The sequence below is a fragment of the Alosa sapidissima genome, chromosome 4, assembly GCF_018492685.1.
Source record: "Alosa sapidissima isolate fAloSap1 chromosome 4, fAloSap1.pri, whole genome shotgun sequence".
Classification (NCBI taxonomy): domain Eukaryota; kingdom Metazoa; phylum Chordata; class Actinopteri; order Clupeiformes; family Clupeidae; genus Alosa; species Alosa sapidissima.
This window is the reverse complement of record NC_055960.1, coordinates 7723343-7743727: the sequence shown is the minus strand read 5'-3', so window position 1 is coordinate 7743727 and position 20385 is coordinate 7723343. Positions and strand designations below refer to the sequence as shown.

Sequence of the window (20385 nt, the reverse complement as noted above, 5' to 3'; positions counted from 1 at the left end):
TGAAGCAGCTTTTAGCTGCTATGCGGCTCAGCTGTGGAATCAACTTTCGGATGACATCAAAAAGGCCCCAACTGTAGCCAGTTTTAAATCTAGACTTAAGACCAAACTGTTCTCAGATGCTTTCTGCTAACTGTGCCAAGTTACAAATTCTGAATCTGCCTTGATAATTATTCTACTTTATCTTTTATTACTTTTTTTTTACTACTTTTGCCTTTGTTTTTTGCTTACTAATTATCCTTTATTTTTAAATTATTTTACCTTGTGTTTTATGTTTTCTTTTTATTATGATCTTTACCTTTTAACTATTCTTTGACTATATTGCCCTTCTATGCTTTTATTTGTTATTATTGTTTGGTTTTGTTTATGTAAAGCACATTGAATGACCTCTGTGTATGAAATGCGCTATATAAATAAACTTGACTTGACTTGACTAACCTTGCATGCAAAATAATTGCCCTTCTGGGACAAATAAAGTGTTACTACTACTTTCTCTGCAGATCAAAGCGACCCATTACAATGACACTGGCATCGCTGGGAGGATGGTCCATCTGTTCAAAGGTCCGAGATGGAATGCAGAACTTCTGCTGAACCTGACCACAGACTCCGTTGGAGTGGCCCAGTTCTCTCTCAACACAGCTCCTTTCCCAGGGGACTTTGAGCTCTTTGTAAGCTGGTCACTAGAGTCTTCTGGAAAAATCAGTGAATGCACTGCAGAAAAGCTACGTCTAGTGTCTATGTGAACGTGTTGTGTATAGATTGTGCACAAGCTAATGCTAGTATATTTGAGTCTCTGCGTGTGAGTGCGTGATGCGTATATTCTACACAAGCTACTGCTAGTGTAGTTGAATCTTTGTGTGAGTGTGTCATGTGTATATTGTACACAAGCTAGTGCTAGTGTAGTTGTGACGGTGCTTTGTGGAAGATCCAGGCATTCCTCCTTTCTCATCTCTAATGCCTCTTCCTTTCCAGGCCAGCCTAACTACAGACACCAACACATACAGACCATATAACACCCCATACTATGACTCGGCATCAAAGTCTGTGTCCAGATTAAGAACAGCATCTCCAGACTCGGCGTCCTCCAGCTCTCTGGCCATAATAGATGACAAAATAGATGATGCTCTTCAGTGTGGCAAAGACGTACCCATCACCATTAAGTACACCTTCACTGGGGAGACTTTCAACGCAGACTCTGTGGATGTCATTTATATGGTATGTGGAATACAGGTTCCATTACAGACATCTAAAGTCATTTGAATACTTTGTCATTAGGTTTCCTTGTTTGTTGCAGGTTTTATCAAGAGGACAGATTGTTCATCATGGTTTTGCTGAAGCTTCAGTGAAGGGTTCTCCACCAGTAACTCTGGGTGAGGTTTCCTTCCAGTTGTCCGTCAGTGCTGAGATGGCCCCCTCAGTGCAGGTCCTGGCCTACTGTGTCTTACCCAGTGAGACGGTTCTGGCTGACAGCAAAACCTTCTCAACGGAGAAGTGCTTCATAAACAAGGTACCACACTACAGCATGATATTGTCATGGTAGCACACTACAGCATGTTGTCATGGTAGTGCACTACAGCATGATGGTTGTCATGGAACACACTACAGCATGTTGTCATGGTAGCACACTACAGTGCAATGGTGTAATGGGAGCACACTACAGCATGTTGTTGTCATGGTAGCACAGTAGAGCATGTCATGGTAGCACGCTAGATCAAGGTAGTGGAAAGTTGTCTTTGTCCTCCTCTGCTGCTCTGTGATTGGTTGATAATATGCTGTTGTGTACACAGGTGTCGGTGCAGTTCTTCCCCCCTAAAGCGGTTCCTGGAGAGAAGAGCTCCCTGCAGCTGTCCGCCCAGCCTGGCTCTCTCTGCGGCCTCAGCGCTGTGGATCAGAGCATCTTCATCCTGGAACCTGGGAAACGCCTGAACGCTGACAAGGTTACCAGCACCATGACGACATAGATCTGACCCAGAGGGGACTGGGCCTCTGACGCTCATATGTATTACTGCCCATTACTGCCTGAAGAGAGGAGGAGGAGGAGGGGGGGGGGGGGGGGGGGATGATGCCTGGAGAGAGGGAGGGGGGGGGGGGGGTGGTGATTCCTGAAGAGGGGGGGGTGATGGGGAGGAGGGGGGTGATGATGCGTTCCTCTTCCCCTCTAGGTTTTTGATCTGTTCCCGCCGATGGACTCATTTGTGGATTATGAAGTTGAAGATCCAGTAGAGTGTCTGAAAGTGAGACCGCGGCGATCTTTGTACTATCCTCCGGGACTCTCTGCAACTGATGCCTTTGCAGCTTTCCAGGTCTGAAAAATAAGCACTTGAACACAGAATAAGTCCATATCCTAATGTCCATAATATCTGTGAAGGAGGAGTCTATCTGCATCTGTGTCTGTTTTAGAGGTTGGGGCTGAAGGCTGTAACTAACCTGGTTTTGCGGACACCAGACTGCTTACTGTACCGGGGGGAGACGTACCACAAGGGATTCGGTAAGAGCACTTAAACATGAAACACACTGTAGACCTTGAATTGAGACACTGTAACCTAATTTAACAATGAGGCTCAATTTACTTGGTGTTTGTAGACCTGACCATTGACCAAGGCCTCTGATTGCTCTAATTAACACTACAGTCCTGTGTCAATGCCATCGCCATAGCAATAACAATGGCTCCCAAGCCTCTCCGAAGGCCTCCAAGCCATTTATAAAGCAGAAGATGTTATACCTACCAGTCTAAAGCAGAGAGCAGTTTGCTGTGGATGGCAGTAGTAGCACCTTATTTCCAGATCGCGTAGCGTCACAGAGAGAGAGATATGGCACATTCACTGCCTTCAGATCAGCGTAGCGTCACAGAGAGAGAGATATGGCACATTCACTGCCTTCAGATCAGCGTAGCATCACAGAGAGATATGGCACATTCACTGCCTTCAGATCAGCGTAGCGTCAGAGAGAGATATGGCACATTCACTGCCTTCAATATCAATGGGATCAGATCTCTTACGAAATTCTTACCTTTATGTCAGCAGTAATTGTTTAGGCGCAAACACAAATTCACCATTTAACAAGGGACATTCGAGGGACATTTAAAGTTTCCAATGTCGAGGGACATTTTCTAAATCTGTGAACCCCATTTTAATACCTTAATGCTGTCTGTGTGTCTGTCTGTCATTAAACAACATGTAAAGGATTTGGTCAGCGTCAGTAGGTATGGGCACTCTACCTTTCATGTCCACAGATGCAGGCAGACTATCACCTCAAGCCTCTGCTGCTGACATGGGGGGTTAATCGTGATGTGCACCGGTGCCCTGACGTGGGGGGGGAGGGGGAGAGACTGGGGGGGGGGGGGGAGCAGAGAGGGCAGGTACTGCATACTGCATACTGCACATGTTGTACGAGTTTGTTTCTGCTTGATAGGGTATCCGTATCGCAAGGTGGCCTTTGGAGTTGCTGGAAATGCTGCACCAGATGCTCCAGTGCCGGAAAGTGTTGGTGTGACTGTTCGTACAATCTTCCCTGAGACGTGGATCTGGGACCTGGCAGAGGTCGGGTAAGTGGCCATGTAGAATCAGGGATCCTGTTTCCAGCACTAGTCTCCAGCCCCATAACCAGCTCCCCATATCCAGCCCCATCACCGTTGCTCTAACGTTGCTCTAACGTTGCTCTAACGTTGCTCTAACGTTGCTCTTCACAGGGGGTCTGGAGAAACACAAGTCCCTCTCACTGTCCCTGACACCATCACCACCTGGGAGATGGAGGCGTTCTGCCTGTCCCCCCAGGGCTTCGGTCTGGCCCCACCAGTTCAGCTCACAGTGTTCCAGCCCTTCTTCCTCGAGCTCTCCCTGCCCTACTCCATCATCCGTGGAGAGACCTTTGAGCTCAAAGCAACAGTTTTCAACTACCTGCCCAAGTGCATCATGGTATTACAACAGTTTTCAACTACCTGCCCCAGTGCATCATGGTATTGCAACAGTTTTCAACTACCTGCCCAAGTGCATCATGATATTGCAACATTTTTCAACTACCTGCCCAAGTGCATCATGGTATAGCAACAGATCATGCTCTGAGCATAAGGACTTTGAACTTTCTGGTAGCCAAAGTGTGTTCTGATTGAATTACTTAATTAGCTGTGTGTGTGTGTGTGTGTGTGAAAAACTCGATTCCCTCTCTAGCTTTTTATTTCAACATACCGTATTCGCCCCACAGGGTTACATTGTAGAATCATCCGACGTTGGTATGAAACATGGTGCCCATGATTTGAGTCGTCTGAACTCTTTATTTTTGTGTGTGTGTGTGTGTGTGTGTGTGTGTGTGTGTGTATATATACACACACATATATACACACACACACACACACGGTATATGTGTGTATGTATGGCTCTGTAAAATACTGTGTACCGTTGCATCTCGTGTGTGTGTGTGTTAAACGAGTCCCTCTCTGGTAGGTCACAGTGACTCCAACCCCTTCATCAGACTTCACTCTGACCCCCTCCTCTGATGGCCAGTACTCCTCCTGTCTGTGTGCAGATGGGAGAAAAACCTTCAAATGGACGCTAGTGCCCTCTGTACTCGGTGAGTAACGCTGAGAGAGTTAAAGGAAAGTGGGTAACTTTATTAGACACTGGGACCCTCTGTACTCTGTGAGTAATGCTGAGAGCGTAGAGACACTGTAGTAGTGGACACTGCTGAAGCTGACCTGGGGAAACTTGCCTGCAGGAGAGATGAGCGTGACTGTGAGTGCGGCCGCTGAGCCGTCTCGGACTCTGTGTGGCAATGAAGTGGTGACCGTCCCAGAGAGAGGCCGCGTAGACGCAGTCACTCGCTCCCTCAAGGTCAAGGTAGGCATGCCAGTAGTCCTGCACAAGAACCTCTAGAGCTAAAATCACACTTCTAACATCTGTAACTTCTCTTTTGTAAGGCGGAAGGAACCGAGAAGGCAAGAAGTTTCAGCTGGCTCTTATGTCCAAAGGGTGAGCTCCAATCTTCTGTGTCTATAGTTCACGTGTTGTCCTTATGCATACTCTATGGAATGTATTAATAGATTCTTGTGTTAAAAGGAACCTGATGCTATTCTTGCATGCACTGTTATGTCCATGTATTTTGCCCAGACCTTTATTCATATTAGACCACTGGCCATTGGCCTGCTTGGCCCCCAACTCAGTTCCATGTTGTGTCCACAGGGGGCGCCCTGACGGAGGAGGTGGAGCTGACACTCCCAGGGGATGTAGTTAAGGGATCAGCCAGAGCCTCTGTGTCTGTGCTAGGTACCAACAGTCACATACAACACACGCTTCATATGCACAGCAGAGCCTTACATTGGCTGACTGACTGCTGAAACCCTAACCATGTTTGTCCAACACTCCATGCCTCCTGCAGGAGACATCTTAGGTCGTGCTCTGAAGAACATCGACAGCCTCCTGCAGATGCCTTATGGTTGTGGGGAGCAAAATATGGCCGTCCTCTCCCCAAATATCTACATTCTGCAGTACCTGCAGAACACTGGCCAGCTCACTGCAGACATTAAGGAGAAGGCCACCAACTTCCTCAAAAGCGGTGAGATGTTCTCTTCCTTTTGACAGTAGAGGGCAGTAGAGGGCACATGTCTATGTTCATTATTATGTATCCATCCTGGATAGTAAACCCCTGAACAAGATGGCACCTCTAACTTTTGAGTTCTGTGTGGTAGGCATGACTAATGACTATTTCCCATTTACCTTTGTAGCACCGGGTTGAACCCCTTTTGCCTTCAGAATTGCCTTAATTCTTTATAGCATACACTACCACTACCTCACGGGATCAAAAGAGTATACATACTTATATCTACCAGTCAAAAGTATGGACACACACACACACACACACACACACTACATGGTACAACAATACCTACAACATCCAAAGTATGACAGAAGACAAAGCTCTCTAGAAATATATTATGACCATGTGTCACATTTCGTATTCTTCACTGTTTACCTCTATATCAAATTTGTTGATAATTGATTATTTTATTGATTTGATATTATTAAAGCCAACTTCATTCTTTTGAAGCAGTGCCTCCCTGTGGCCACACCCCTGGACACGCCCCTGATCTTTAGCAGTGCTCTCGATCACGTCTACATGCCTAAATGCATTGAGTTGCTGCCATGTGATGGGCTGAATAGATATCTGTTAATGAGCAGTTGAACACATGTGCCTAATACAGTGGCTGGTGATTTGGAACATAATAATGAGTAATATGGTTCTAATCAACAGGATACCAGAGGCAGCTGAACTATAAGCATCCTAATGGAGCATACAGCACGTTTGGAACAGGAGATGGAAACACATGGTGAGTCCATCCTGGTTCACAAAGTAAGACACCTGTAGACCACAAGACTCTTGATGTTGTTCTATCACATGCTTTTAATCTGGACATGGTTGATGTAATAGATACTGCATTCTCTGACCACAAATCGGTAACGTTTAATGCGCCGTTTCCCATGATTCAACACATGGCTACTAAAACATCACAGTGCCACTCAAGGAGGTCCTCCCCCTCTACGGCCTCAAATGCATCCTCTCCCCGATCTCTGCACTGAACAGGTGCTTTAAAGCTAATTGTGTTTCTGCATTAAAGCGTAACTCACCAAAATGCAACCTAGGGTCGTCTTGTGAATGTACCCGAGTCAAACTTTCATTTAAAAGCATAATTAGGACCGAAGCGCCACTTTTAAGATTGACAGTATTGTAATCGCCTTGTAATTATTGTATTGCCCTTTATACTGGAGTTGATGAATCATCTCTTGCAAGAGTTGGTACAAAACGCAACCGCTAGACTGCTTACCAGGACAAGGAAACGGGAACACATCACTCCAGTACTGCACTGGCTTCCTGTTAAATTTACAATCCAGTATAAAGTGGCATTGACTGTTTTTAAATCACTAAATGAGCGTGCTCCCGGTTATGTCACAAACATGCTGAACTTTTCCACTCAATAACGACCACTAGGATCTGCATCCCACGCAGAGCTGCCGAGCCAAAGCAAGGAGCGCAGCGGATGGAGTTTTGTTGGAGCGCTTTTTAATTTGGAGGCCGGAGCAGCCCCTCTGTTCCGCTCCGATTCCGCTCACACCAAGAGTCTGAGGCCCAAATTCACCCAGATTTCATTAGGGATGTGCCGATCCAGCTTTTTGCACTTCCGATCCGATACCAATATTGTAGCTTTTAGCATCGGCCGATATCGATACCGGCCGATCCAAGCATGTATTAAAGATTAAAGATATTTACTTATTTTGTTGTTATGCTCATGTTGAAAAGGGTTTTACTCTTAAGAACAACTAGCCAACTTAATTAGGTTAGTTTGAATAATCCACAGTGGTTGGTAATGAGAAGCTGACCTGTTTATTCTTAACAGGGTTAAATAAATACAAAATAATAAATAGTCAATTAACCACACAAACTGAATTGGCATCAGTGCTCTGCTCAAGAGTGTAAACCAAGGCTTAAAAAAGCCATCAGTGTAAACAATATTGTAAACAATATAAAATTACATATAAAAGCAACACACACAAAACCTGAGTAGAAAATAGTCAAATTACCACACACACTGCATTGGCTATAACAACCCAAATAACTGTCACGCCTTCTACAGTATTGCTATCTCCTCCACACTTTACTGCTCCATCTCCATACTCCAATTTCTACTGTTTGCCCTGGCTGCAGTCTGAGCATGATGGGGAGATTCTTCTTCACAAAGGTGATCATTTCAACATGCTCAGGTGTCAGCCTGCTCCTGTGCTCATCAATGATAAGTGAGACTGCGCTAAAAAGCCTCTCACTGTTGCGTTTTAAAAGCGAAACTGATGCCACAACTGGTCTGTGTTTGCTGAAGTAACCTAGGCTACATTTTTTATTACAGAAAATCAAGCAACATAGCAAGTAGGCCTATCTACACTATTTAGAGACAGGAGCTTAAGTTTACCGCGACAACAGCTGCCACTAATTCACATCGTCGTAGGCTGCGCTGATGCACAGACTAAACGGTAAAAAAAGTTATGATGGCCTACTGGAAGCTTCTGCCCTTTTGGATGTGTAGAGTTGTAGGCCTAGGTGCACTTAGTTGTTAGCGATTGACCAGGTTGCTTTTTGAAATGAAATGCGTTTGTTAGACTTTAATAGGAAAATTAAAGTGCGTGCTGTGCCTATACATTACACAACAATCTTAAATCGCGGAGATAGCTTTGCCTGTCTAACGAATGTTGTCAGCAGCAACATGCATAAGAGCCTTAATAGTAAGAGGGTCTCGCGGACACTCGCGGTCGCGGTTAACATTTAGGCTATATTAATTCAACTGACATGAAATGTTTGCTCGATAACTTTAAATTCTTAGTTGGACATGCACAGACAAGTGGGATGCTGGACAGGTCGCTAGGTGTGCTGAAAAACGCGGACCGGATTTGGGGGGAAAAGCTGAAAAACTGGAATGGATTACCTACATCGGTGCGCTGGAAAACACGGACCGGAGTTTTGAAAACAAACTGTATCGGGAGTCCGGATCGGGCCGATCCCATATTTTTTGCTAATATCGGCGGCCGATCCGATCCAAATATCGGATCGGGACATCCCTAGATTTCATGTCTTCGGAATGAAACCAAGACCGTTACATTTCAAAGATATTGGCCATAGTAAGTTCGTTAGGGATGGAGTTGCTAAATATTTTAGAAAGGAAACTGAATGTCATAGCCTAGGGCCTACTGTACAAGCGTACTATTCCTACAAAACAACTAGATACTAATAATGTAGAGCAAGAACATCCATGTGGTGGTTCCAGTGAGTAAACATTGATTTTGGAATTTAAGATGGTGTGGAATTTTGCGGAAACATGAGTGTTACGGAGAGCAAAAACGTGAGCAATTTGAATATGCTTCATATCAAGTAGCCTAAGGCTGAAGTATAACTTGGATGCTAAACCTGTGTTATTTAGGCAATTAATCCCACTGATCCTTTTAGTTTTAGGTTTATGTGTATTGACATTACCAAGCTTGTTCCTTGTTGCACTGTCGGTGTTGCATTATCTTTTACAATAAATGTTCTATGAGTGACATTGCCGTTGCTCTTAGATCTTTGGGATTTACGTTTTCTAAGGTGACAATTTGGCTTGTAGATTATTGCTTAGTATTATATTAGTAATAGTAATATTGCTTAGAATTGCTTTAAATTGCTTAGTATTATATTAGTAATAGTAATATTAGATTAGTGCTTTCAGTATCCATGCAACGCCTCTGGAACAGCTTACCACCGGAACTCTAATCGGCATCACCTGTGACTGTTTTTAAATCCCTACTAAAAACCCATCTCTTCAGCCCCAGCTGGGGCACCTGCACCGTACGGCGGCGGCCCGGGTCCGATTCCCGCCTCGTGGTCCTTTCCGGATCCCACCCCGACTCTCTCTCCCATTCACTTCCTGTCACTCTCCACCGTCCTATCATTAAACGCATAAAAAGACCAAAAATATATTTAAAAAAAATGTATTATATAATATCTAAATTTTTTTTTAAAAAAAAACATCTCTTCAGACTTGCTTTTAACAGCCACTGAGCCTGTGGAACTATGGATTTGATGCCACTTGTATTTTGTCTGTATATTTATATGTCTGTTTCTCTCGTTTTGGTTTTTGTCTGGAGGTGTCGGCTGTAGTTGATGCTTGAATCATCTTTTAAACTCTGTCTTTTTTAACTGTGAAGCACTTTGGAATGTAATGTGCTATAGAAATGAAAATGACTTGCATACAATGCTCCTAACCTTAGACCACAGCTCTTACCTCTGGACAGAAGCAAACTCAGCGTTGTGTCCATCTCTTCTCCCAGGCTCACTGCATTTGTGTTGAGGTCGTTTGGAAAAGCAAAGTCCTTTGTCTACATTGATCCAAAAGTTATAACGGATGCGAGCACTTGGCTTGGAGGAAACCTTCGACCAGATGGTGTTTTCAATATGCAGGGGAAACTCTTCAACAACAGAATGAAGGTCTGACCTGTATGATACTGGATGCTGAATTCTATTTCATTTCTACTGCTTTCAGCACCTGGATTTCAATCACATGCACGTGCAGGTCGAGTGTTTATATCAACAAAGCCACTCGTGACATGGGGTGACGCATGACCCCGTCCTGGTACTTAAGGTGTGCTCACCCCGGAAGTGACCTCTTGAAATCTTCTCGTGTGGAAGCAGGTTGTTTAGAGTGTTGGCATATTTTCGTGGACGAACGCTGGAATCTTTTCAAACCGTACAGTTGGAGCTGCGATTTTCTCGCCCTCTTATAAGACTGCGATTTGTCTACGTGACTTTCTATTATGATCGGTAAGTACACTTTTCTTTATTAATACCGTTACGAGTGAGCTCGCTCTACTGTGGCAACTAGGCCTATGTGGAATCGTTTGGGTGTTTTTTTCGCCTTCTAGCGATTCAGGGTGCCTTAAATACATTTTTGTTTATTGAAATGCTTTCGCGGTCTCGCGGGCTTCTTGAGTTAATGACGGATCTTGTGTTTTCCGCAACATCTTCCTAAGTGAGTTAGAATTCAAGCGAATTCCGCTTTTGTATTGGAAGTGCTAATTTCACGTTTATGAGATTGTTTGTTCGCGTTTTCAAACGCTCTCTTCTGTTTCTTATTTCTAAACTAAGGTGGCGAGGTGAGCGCGTGTTCGCTCCTTATTTGCGCATATTTGTTTAGCCTACTGCGTTTGATAGCCTCCCTGATTTGTTGCGTTTGATTAGCCTCCCTGATGAACTGGAGGATGGCCACGATAAGTGTCCAAGCTGTCTGGGCATGGAACACTTAAGGCAGGGTTTGACAGACCAGGCTTGCATGAATTGCAGTTGCCTGAGCGTAGCTGCAAGGACTGCTAGGCTAGCCCAACTAGAATGGGGGTTAAACTCCCAACCACCCCCTGCAAGGAGCCGCATGGGATCCCCAAAAGCAGAAACGCAGAGCAGACACACGGGAGGCCTCTGCTAAGAGGAGGCTTAAACTCCCTACGCCAGATCCTTTAAACCAGAAGGTAGAAGACATGGCTTCGGAGTTCACTCAGATTAAAGCGATGCTCCTTAATCTACAAGGGGAGCACAGCCTGCTGGCGATCACGCAGCAGCCGCTTCAAGGTCTTCATCAGAGCAGCCCCCTGTGCTGTCCCCAGCTGGGGGTGCCCGAGAGGAGGATGGGCTCTCCGAGGCTCTGATAGAGAGCACATCGACGGTTGATGAGTGGGCGGATGATCTGGGAGATGTAGAGTCTTATGGCTCGTACACCCAGGATGCTTCTGGACACAGCTCACAGAAGGGCTCAGTTGCTAGCCACACATCAGCGATCAAACCCGCTGTGAAGATAGCGCTGGCACGCCTGGGCTTAGATGCAGCACCAGCGCAGGTAGGCCCCTTCTACTGCATCTTTTAGCGTGCCTCCTTCAGCTCCTTTCATTGAGGAGTTACAGAGATGCTGGGCTGACCCCAGACGTTTCTCCCATCTCCCCAGCGACTGCAGAACCCTGGCTAGTATGCAGGATGCAGCCAGTCATGGGCTGGACCGCATGCCGTTTATAGGGCCGGCACTTGCCGCCCTTATCCTTTCACCTGATGAGGCATTAAGGCCAGATGCACGTTGTCCCCGGCCACAGTGTCGCCTGACTGACGAGCTTATTGGGAAGAGCTATGACTCACCGGCGCGGGTTGCGCGCATAGGCAACTCAATGTCGCACCTTATACTGTCCCTGTCACAGACCCTCCAGTCCTCTGGAGCAGACCAGTCGGCAGAAGTGCTGAGTGAGGCCTCACTGAAAGCATTTGGGTACATGACAAGGGAACTGGGGAGACTAATGTCGTCCCTGACCCTGACACGGCGACAGATATGGCTGGCTCAGTCACCATTGTCTGAGCCCTGCAGGAAAGCCCTTTGTTGTCTCACGGTGGTTCCTGGACAACTCTTTGGGCCTGCCGCACAGCAAACGCTCGAACGCAGCCTACAGGTAACGCAAACCAGGCAGCAGTTTGCTAGCCTGCGCCGTGTATCCGTTCGGGGACAGAGGCCCGCTACGGCGGGTGATACTCTTCAGCCAATAAGGCGGACCTTTGCACAGGGGTCAACAAGGCCAGAGCGGTTTCGCCGGCCTGCTGAGAACCAACCCTCACAGGGAACGGCGCACGCCTGAATATTGCCCCTTTCGGAATAGGAGGGGGCGAGGAGGTAGACAGTGACGTCTACAGGCCGGCGGTCGGACGTTTCACCAGAGAACAGCTCAATTACTGGGAAGTGAATACAGCAGACCCCTGGGGTAGTGTCAACCCTGTCAAAAGGGTACACCATCCAGTTCAAGCACCGACCGCCGAGGTTTCAAGGGGTCAAAATGACTGAAGGACCAGGGCAAGGCTCTGGCCCTACGCCAGGAGGTTCGGGCCCTCCTGGAAAAGGGGGCCCTCCAGCAACTAGGGTCACCATCACAAGACTGTGGGTTCTATACACATATTTTTTAATTCCAAAGAAGGGGGGTGGACTTCGCCCCATACTGGATCTAAGGCTGTTGAACAGCCATCTAAAGGTATTCAAATTCCATATGCTTCACACAGCAGAGGTATTACAAAGCGTCAAGCAAGACGTCTGGTTTACAACCATAGACCTGAAAGATGCATATTTTCATATTCCAATTGCACTTCACCACAGGCAATTCCTCCGCTTCGCTTTCGAGGGGAGGTCTTACCAGTTCCGGGTCCTGCCATCGGAATCTCTCTGGCCCCCCGGACCTTAACAAGATTTGCTGCGGCAGCCCTGGCTCCGCTTCAAGGCAGAGGTATGCGCATCCTTCTTTACCTAAATGATTGCCCTTGTCTGGGAACAGAGAAGCCAGAGGCATTAAGGGACTCAGCCCTGCTAGTCGCTCATGTCACCAGGCTAGGGCTAACTGTGAATTTCGGGAAGAGCTCCCTAATCCCCAGCCAGCAGACGGTGTTCATTGGAATCGAAACTGGACTCGCAGACAATGAGGGCAACCCCATCTCAGAGGAGGGTAGGCGAGATTCTCCTCTGCATAGTGTGATTCAGGAGAGGCTGAGCTCTGACGCTCAGGTCCTTCCAGGCGCTGTTGGGCATGCTTACAGCAGCTTCTTCCGTAGTCCCCCTGGGCCTTCTTTTCTTTGAGGCCTCTCCAAATATGGATGAACAGGCTAGGGTTTCATCCAAAGCACCACAGGCACAGACTGGTGACCGTTACCACCAGTTGCCTAAAAGGGTTACAGCCATGGAAGAAGCATTCGTTCCTGACTGCCGGGGTTCGTTTAGGGATCATACCTTCTCGCAGAGAAGTGGTAGAGACCGACGCATCCCTGGCCGGATGGGGGGCTGTTTGGCAGTGCAGAACTGCCCAAGGCACATGGGACCCTTGACAGAGGGAACAAAACATAAATTTGTTGGAGCTACAGGCAGTCGCTCTTGCTCTCGAGCATTTCCTGCCAGTCTTAGCAGGGAGACATGTCCTTATAAGGACAGACAACATGTCAGTGGTTTACCATATCAACCACCAGGGGAGCACAAGGTCTCTAGCATCCCTGAGGCTGATTCAGCAGCTACTCTCATGGGCCTACCCTCGGCTATTGAGCCTGAGGGCAATGCACATCCCAGGCACACGGAATGTCACAGTGGACTTCTTGTCCAGGCAACACCCCGATCCAGGGGAATGGAGGCTGAACCTAGAAGTGGTGCACGCCATCTGGCACCAATATGGCAGAGCGGAGGTGGATCTTTTCGCCTCTCAAGCCACAACACACTGCCCCCTCTGGTTCTCACTCAGGGAGTCAACAAGCCCCTTGGGCCAGGATGCGCTGCCGCATGGGTGGCCCCAGCAGCTCCTATATGCATTCCCCCCACTCCCGCTCATACTACCCACTCTAGAGAGGATTCTCTGGGAGGGCCACCAAGTGCTGCTTGTAGCCCCCAGGTGGCCAGGGAGAGTCTGGTTCCCGGTGCTATGCAGCCTACTGGACGGACAGCCTTGGCGTCTCCCTGTGCGCATAGACCTCCTCTCTCAGCTGGGTGGCCGGATCTGGCATCCGAACCCAGCACGATTGCAACTTTGGGTGTGGCCTCTGAAGGGCCTGAACCACTGCTAGGGGCATGTGACCCTGCAGTGGTACAGACTATCCACAACTCACGGGCACCTTCCACTAATGCGCTTTACGCTAATAGGTGGAAGCTTTTTATACAATGGTGCCAAGAACATGGACAGGAGCTATCCTCAGTTTTCTACAATCGCGGTTTGATGACGGACTGGCGGCATCCACTATCAAGGTGTATGTAGCTGCAATATCAGCTAGGCATAACAAGGTAGAGGGAGTTACAGTGGGATCCCATAGTCTGGTGACCCGTTTTCTCAAGGGTGCTCAGCGACTGAGGCCCCCTCAAAGAAGGATGATACCTTCCTGGGACTTGCCGCTGGTGCTGAATGCACTGTCGGCACCCTTTTGAACCTCTGGGGAGGTCGGGATTAAAATGGTTGTCTTTGAAGACTGCTTTTCTCCTAGCCATGTCATTGGCGAAGAGAGTGGGAGAGCTACACGCGCTGTCTGTCAGCCGGGAGTGCCTACAATGGACTTCCGATGGCACAGGGGTGACCCTGTGGCCGAACCCGGCATTTTTACCTAAAACCTTCTCTGCAACGTATGCTAACCAGCCGCTCAGTCTGGGAGCATTCGAGCCCCCAGCCCAGGGAGAGGAACCGGGGCAAGGTGACATTCTTCTATGCCCAGTCCGAGTATTGAAAGCCTATATCGAACAGACCGCTGCCCTCCAGCAGTCACATTCATTATTCATCTGCCACACTGGACATGCGCGGGGCCTGGCTTTGTCCAAGCAACGGCTATCCAAGTGGATCGTGGAGGCCATCAGCTATGCCTACTCTGATAGTGGCTTACCGGTTCCACCTCGCGTTCGTGGTCACTCAACTCTGAGTGTAGCTGGGTCATGGTCAGTACTACGCGGAGTCCCACTTTCCGACATATGCATGGCGGCCTCATGGGCATCGACTTGCACATTTGCAAGGTTTTATAGGGTCAATAGCCACAGCCACCCTCTCAAGCCATTAAAAGGGTATGTAGATCTTCTTCGTGACCCTGTTGGAATTTGTCATCCAGGTGCTGAAAGCACCGCCTCTGGCGGTCAGTAGAAATGAAATAGAATAATTGTTACGTATGTAACCGCGGTTCTATGAATTTCGGATGACCGCCAGTCACTCGGAAGGCGAACGAGAAGATTGCCAAGAGGTCACTTCCGGGGTGAGCGCACCTTAAGTACCGGGACGGGGGTCATGCGTCACCCCATGTCACGAGTGACTTTGTTGATAAACACTCGACCTGCACGTGCATGTGATGGAAATCCAAAATTCATAGAACCGCGGTTACATACGTAACCATCGTTTTCAGTGTTGATGAGTTTTTCATTGTTTTATAGGGGGGTGTAAGCGATGATGTAACAATAACAGCTTACATCGCTGCATCAATGCTTGAGCTGAATATGAGCACTGTTACGGTAGGTAAATCTGTCTCAAACCATCTCCTCTATCAAAGGTTTCATTGAGATGCTTTATCTTTTCCATAGCTGTCTGAACATGACTAGAAAGTCATACCCCTTTTGTACCGCTCATGAGAAATATAACCTTTGACCAGAATGTTTAAAAAATAATCTATTTTTATTACTTCAGCAAGAAACCATGAGGTTCCTGAAGTCCTCCGCCAGTGACCGCTCCAACACCTACACCACCGCTCTGCTGGCCTACACCTTCAGCCTCGCTGGGGAAGCAGACCTCCGAGCTGAGCTGCTGAAACACTTGGACAGCGTAGCGACCTCTGCTGGTAGGACACGTTGTGCAGTGTGCCAGAACCGACATAGATGAGCAAACACGTGCATCTGCTGCCTTTATCTCCTACGGCTCATGTCTTTATCTCATACGGCTCATGTTTATCTCATACGGCTCATGTCTTCAACGAGAAGATATGATCACATATCGCCAGTACTAAAATCACTACACTGGCTCCCAGTAAAACAAAGAATTGATTTTAAAATACTTCTTATTGTTTTTAAATCATTGAATGGCTTAGCCCCATCATATATCTCTGATATGATCACTGCATATACTCCAGCCAGATGCCTACGGTCCTCAAGCAAAGGTCTCCCCGAGAATCCCGAGAATAAATACTAGTTCCGCTCATGGTGCTTTTAGTCACTATGCCCCTACTCTCTGGAACTCCCTACCTTCTGAACTGAAATCTTCCCAATCAGTGAACTCTTTTAAAAACAGACTGAAAACATATTTATTTGCCTCAGCTTTTGGTTAAAATTGAAGGTCTTTCCAAGTTGGTGTGGCGACTTTCATTTTTATTACTTTTATCAGAAATTCTTATTTCTAGTACCATTTTTTTATTTTACTATTAATGTGTTTTAATGTCTATTTGATAATGTTTTCTAAAAGCACATTGGAGTCTGTGTATGCATATGAAATGTGCTATATAAATAAACTTGAATTGAATGTCTATCTCCTACGGCTCATGTCTTCTCAGGGAGTCTCCTGCACTGGTCTCAGTCCTCATCAGAGCAAGCTGATTCCCTGGCAGTGGAGACGAGTGCTTATGTGCTGTTAGCTGTTCTCACCAAACCCGCCCTGACGGCTGCAGACCTGGGCTATGCTTCCAGGATCGTCAACTGGCTGGTGAAGCAGCAGAATCCGTATGGAGGCTTCTCTTCCACACAGGTGCTCCACACACCTTTCCTTTCTAAGCTGTTTGTGTGTGTGTGTGTGTGTGTGTGTGTGTGTGCTGACGGCTGGGTGTGTGTGTGTGTGTGTGTGCTGACGGCTGGGTGTGTGTGTGTGTGTGTGCTGACTGCTGTGTGTGTGTGTGTGTGTGCTGACGGCTGTGTGTGTGTGTGTGTGTGTGCTGACTGCTGTGTGTGTGTGCTGACTGCTGGGTGTGTGTGTGTGTGTGTGTGTGCTGACGGCTGGGTGTGTGTTCTCTCAGGACACGGTGGTGGCACTGCAGGCTCTGGCTCTGTATGCCACCAAGGTCTTCAGCCCACATGGCTCCGGCACAGTGACCGTGCGGTCAGCAGGGGGCGACACACACCAGTTTGATGTGAACCAGCACAACACACTGCTGTACCAGGAGAGGGCGCTGCGCCACGTTCCTGGGAAGTACAGCGTGGACGTGAAGGGCTCTGCATGCGCTTCTGTGGGGGTCAGTGGAAAAGAACTTGTTTCTAAACTATTGATGATGGATACTCTGTCCGTGACATTTCTTCACATCTCTCGCCCTCTTCAACAGGTCGCTCTCTTCTACAACATCCCCACTCCCAGTAAACATTCAACCCTGAGCATTAAGACTCAAGCCAAGCCTCTGACTGAGGGACAGTGCAACAAGGCCGATGGGCAACAGGCCTTCAGCCTCCACATCACAGTCCAGTATGTGTGTGTGTGTGTGTGTGTGTGTGTGTGTGGGCAGCAGGCCTTCACAGTACAGTATGGAGCTCCATGCAGCGCCTGCTTCTGCTCTCTTTGACTGAACTAGTCTGACCGCATCCGTTCTAATAGTTATTCCTCCTTTCTTGTGCAGATACACATCCGTTCTAATAGTTATTCCTCCTTTCTTGTGCAGATATAACGGACCACTGCAGAGCACGAACATGGTGATAATAGATGTGAAAATCTTATCTGGCTTCACTGCTGACGCTGAAAAAGTAAGTTGTCCCTCCTACATCTGTTGCTCTGTGTGCACCATCCATAATGTTGCTGATGGAGGCTGTGTTGTGTGTGTGTGCACCATCCATAATGTTGCTGATGGAAGCTGTGTTGGTGGGCGTGTGTGTGTGTGTGCACCATCCATAATGTTGCTGATGGAAGCTGTGTGTGTGTGTGTGTGTGCGCGCACCATCCATAATGTTGCTGATGGAGGCTGTGTTGGTGTGTGTGTGTGCGCACCATCCATAATGTTGCTGATGGAAGCTGTGTTGGTGTGCGTGTGTGTGTGTGTGTGCACCATCCATAATGTTGCTGATGGAGGCTGTGTTGGTGTGTGTGCACCATCCATAATGTTGCTGATGGAAGCTGTGTGTGTGTGTGTGTGTGTGCACCATCCATAATGTTGCTGATGGAAGCTGTGTTGGTGTGTGTGCACCATCCATAATGTTGCTGATGGAGGCTGTGTGCACCATCCATAATGTTGCTGATGGACGCTGTGTTGGTGTGTGTGTGCACCATCCATAATGTTCTGTGTTTTAACAGCTTCAGGGCAGCATGTTTGTGGACCGAGTTGACAGGAAAGATGACCACATCCTTGTGTATCTGTCAGAGGTAAGGCCATCTGTAAGAATCCTGGTTTTCACTGAAACATGCTGCACCTACTTGCGCTCTGTCCATCTGATGTGATGTGTTTCTTTTGATTTCCAAACAGGTTCGAAAGGATATACCTGTTGACTACGAACTGACCATCCAACAGGATTTGCCAGTCACCAACCTGAAGCCAGCAGGGGTCAAGGTGTATGACTACTACCAGACCAGTAAGACTCCATAGACCAAGACCAGCATTACATATATGTATAATTACATTGCCATGGATACAGCAGTGCTAGTAAGCCCCTGACCAATGAAATCTCTCTCTCTCAATCAGGTGACCAAGCTGAGGCTGAGTACTCCTCCCCTTGTGCAGGTCAGTTAGTCTGCTGAGTCCTCTAAAGAACAACAACAGGTCCCAATATTCTATTTAACGTGTGTGTGTGTGTGTGTGTGTGTGTCCTCCCCTTGTGCAGGTCAGGGGACAGCAGAAGGAAGAGGTCATTAAGTGGAAATTATTTTGACATTTCAACTCTTTAACTTGCTGATGTGTTTGATTGTATATCTGTAATAAATACTGCAATCCTAGCATTTGTCTCATGTTCATACTGTTCAGAGGATTGTCAGTTGAAGACAATATGTTTATGAAAGAATATGAATGAAAACAGTATTACCGTACATCCCTGCTGAAAAAAACGGCAAGAAACCAGCTTCTGCTGGTCTTTGCTGGTTTTCTTCCAGCTATTGCTGGACTTTGCTGGTTGGGCCACCAGCTGGATATGCTGGCGTGACCATCTGAGGAAGTTGGTCATGCTGGTGTGACCAGCCTGTCTTGTGAGATACAGCTGGTGCAAGATGGTCATGCTTGTGACCAGTCTGTCAAGCTGGCCATGCTGGTTTGCTAGAATGACCAACATAAACTGGAATGGCCAGTTAAACCAGCACTATAGACCAGCAACACCAGCTAAAATGACCAGCTTGAGGTGGTACGACAAACAAAACCGGCTGAATTACCATCATAAGCTGGGAAAACCAGCCGAATTTATGTTTTCGCAAGAGTTTTGTTGGTCTAGCAGGTCAACCATCATAGGGTGGTCAAACAAGCTGGTTAACTGGTCTTGAATTTCCCCTTGAGGATCAATAAAGTATCTATCTAGCTATCTCTATCTACTGTATCTATCTAACAAGCTGGTCAACCAGCAAACCACCTTTAGCTGGTCAGGCTGGTTTTTTTCAACAGGGATGTAGAGCTCAGCATTGTCATTTTATGAAGGAATATGGTTGAAAACAATATTATGAAACAAGGAACATTGTTATATATGGCTTCACGGCATCCTGATCCATAATATCCACAAGCGGTGATCATCAGGGACTTGAGATGGTATCAAAACATATCAGTAGCAGCTCCTGCTACGGACAGGTGGTTTTTATTATGATTTTAAATTTGCCTTGCAACTTGAGCTTAATAGAAGTGGTTGAGAAGAGAAGTGGGCAAGTGGGCCACGCTGCTGAGAAGTGGGTTTGACGTCACTTGGCAATGTTTGCAGTGATTGGTATTTTCTTCTAGCTGTGGTACCTAGGTTTAAGAAGAAACACATTAACAGCAAATCTACTCCTTCCCATTGTACTTGGTACAACTCCTTTTAACCTGGATCTTTATGTTTAACCTTCTATACTAATGAGCCCATGAGTGCGTTCACATCTTTATTTGTAAGAGAATATCCTGGGGCCCTCACCCATGACTCGTCAGGGTTGACTCGGTTGGAAATCCAATAACTGCTTTGCTGCTGTACCCACAGCTGGACACAGCATTCTCATGTAGCAACATTAGTTACATTACTGAGGCCCTCCGCTGGACACAGCATTCTCATGTAGCAACATTAGTTACATTACTGAGGCCCTCTGCTGGACACAACATTCTTATTCAGTTCCATCTCTAGAAGTCCCCTGAACATTCTAAAGGGTATGAGAGGTGGGGCCTGTTGGTCACATGGCACTCAAACTAATCAGAGGGCTGAATGTGATTGATTGGTTTGGGGCCTTTATCCAGAGGGCTGAATGT

General features: G+C 47.1%; 1 protein-coding gene across 8 annotated transcripts in view; it reads left to right on the top strand.

The window, feature by feature from the left end:
• Positions 1-18911, top strand: part of LOC121707221 (alpha-2-macroglobulin-like protein 1) — a 39733-nt gene extending 20822 nt beyond the window's left edge. For all 8 annotated transcript variants that reach the window (XM_042089602.1, XM_042089598.1, XM_042089597.1 and 5 more), the window contains exons 13-37: positions 498-665; positions 970-1212; positions 1292-1504; positions 1785-1934; positions 2160-2300; positions 2398-2485; positions 3409-3541; positions 3686-3911; positions 4437-4563; positions 4708-4829; positions 4910-4961; positions 5172-5255; positions 5368-5544; positions 6241-6316; positions 9834-9990; positions 15455-15532; positions 15705-15855; positions 16561-16751; positions 17017-17232; positions 17320-17456; positions 17650-17731; positions 18276-18344; positions 18445-18550; positions 18661-18699; positions 18800-18911. In XM_042089602.1, the coding sequence (XP_041945536.1) occupies positions 498-665; positions 970-1212; positions 1292-1504; positions 1785-1934; positions 2160-2300; positions 2398-2485; positions 3409-3541; positions 3686-3911; positions 4437-4563; positions 4708-4829; positions 4910-4961; positions 5172-5255; positions 5368-5544; positions 6241-6316; positions 9834-9990; positions 15455-15532; positions 15705-15855; positions 16561-16751; positions 17017-17232; positions 17320-17456; positions 17650-17731; positions 18276-18344; positions 18445-18550; positions 18661-18699; positions 18800-18831 (3258 nt within the window). In that variant the 3' untranslated portion in view covers positions 18832-18911. The remainder of the gene's footprint in view (positions 1-497; positions 666-969; positions 1213-1291; positions 1505-1784; positions 1935-2159; positions 2301-2397; positions 2486-3408; positions 3542-3685; positions 3912-4436; positions 4564-4707; positions 4830-4909; positions 4962-5171; positions 5256-5367; positions 5545-6240; positions 6317-9833; positions 9991-15454; positions 15533-15704; positions 15856-16560; positions 16752-17016; positions 17233-17319; positions 17457-17649; positions 17732-18275; positions 18345-18444; positions 18551-18660; positions 18700-18799) is intronic.
• Positions 18912-20385: the final 1474 nt, after the last annotated feature.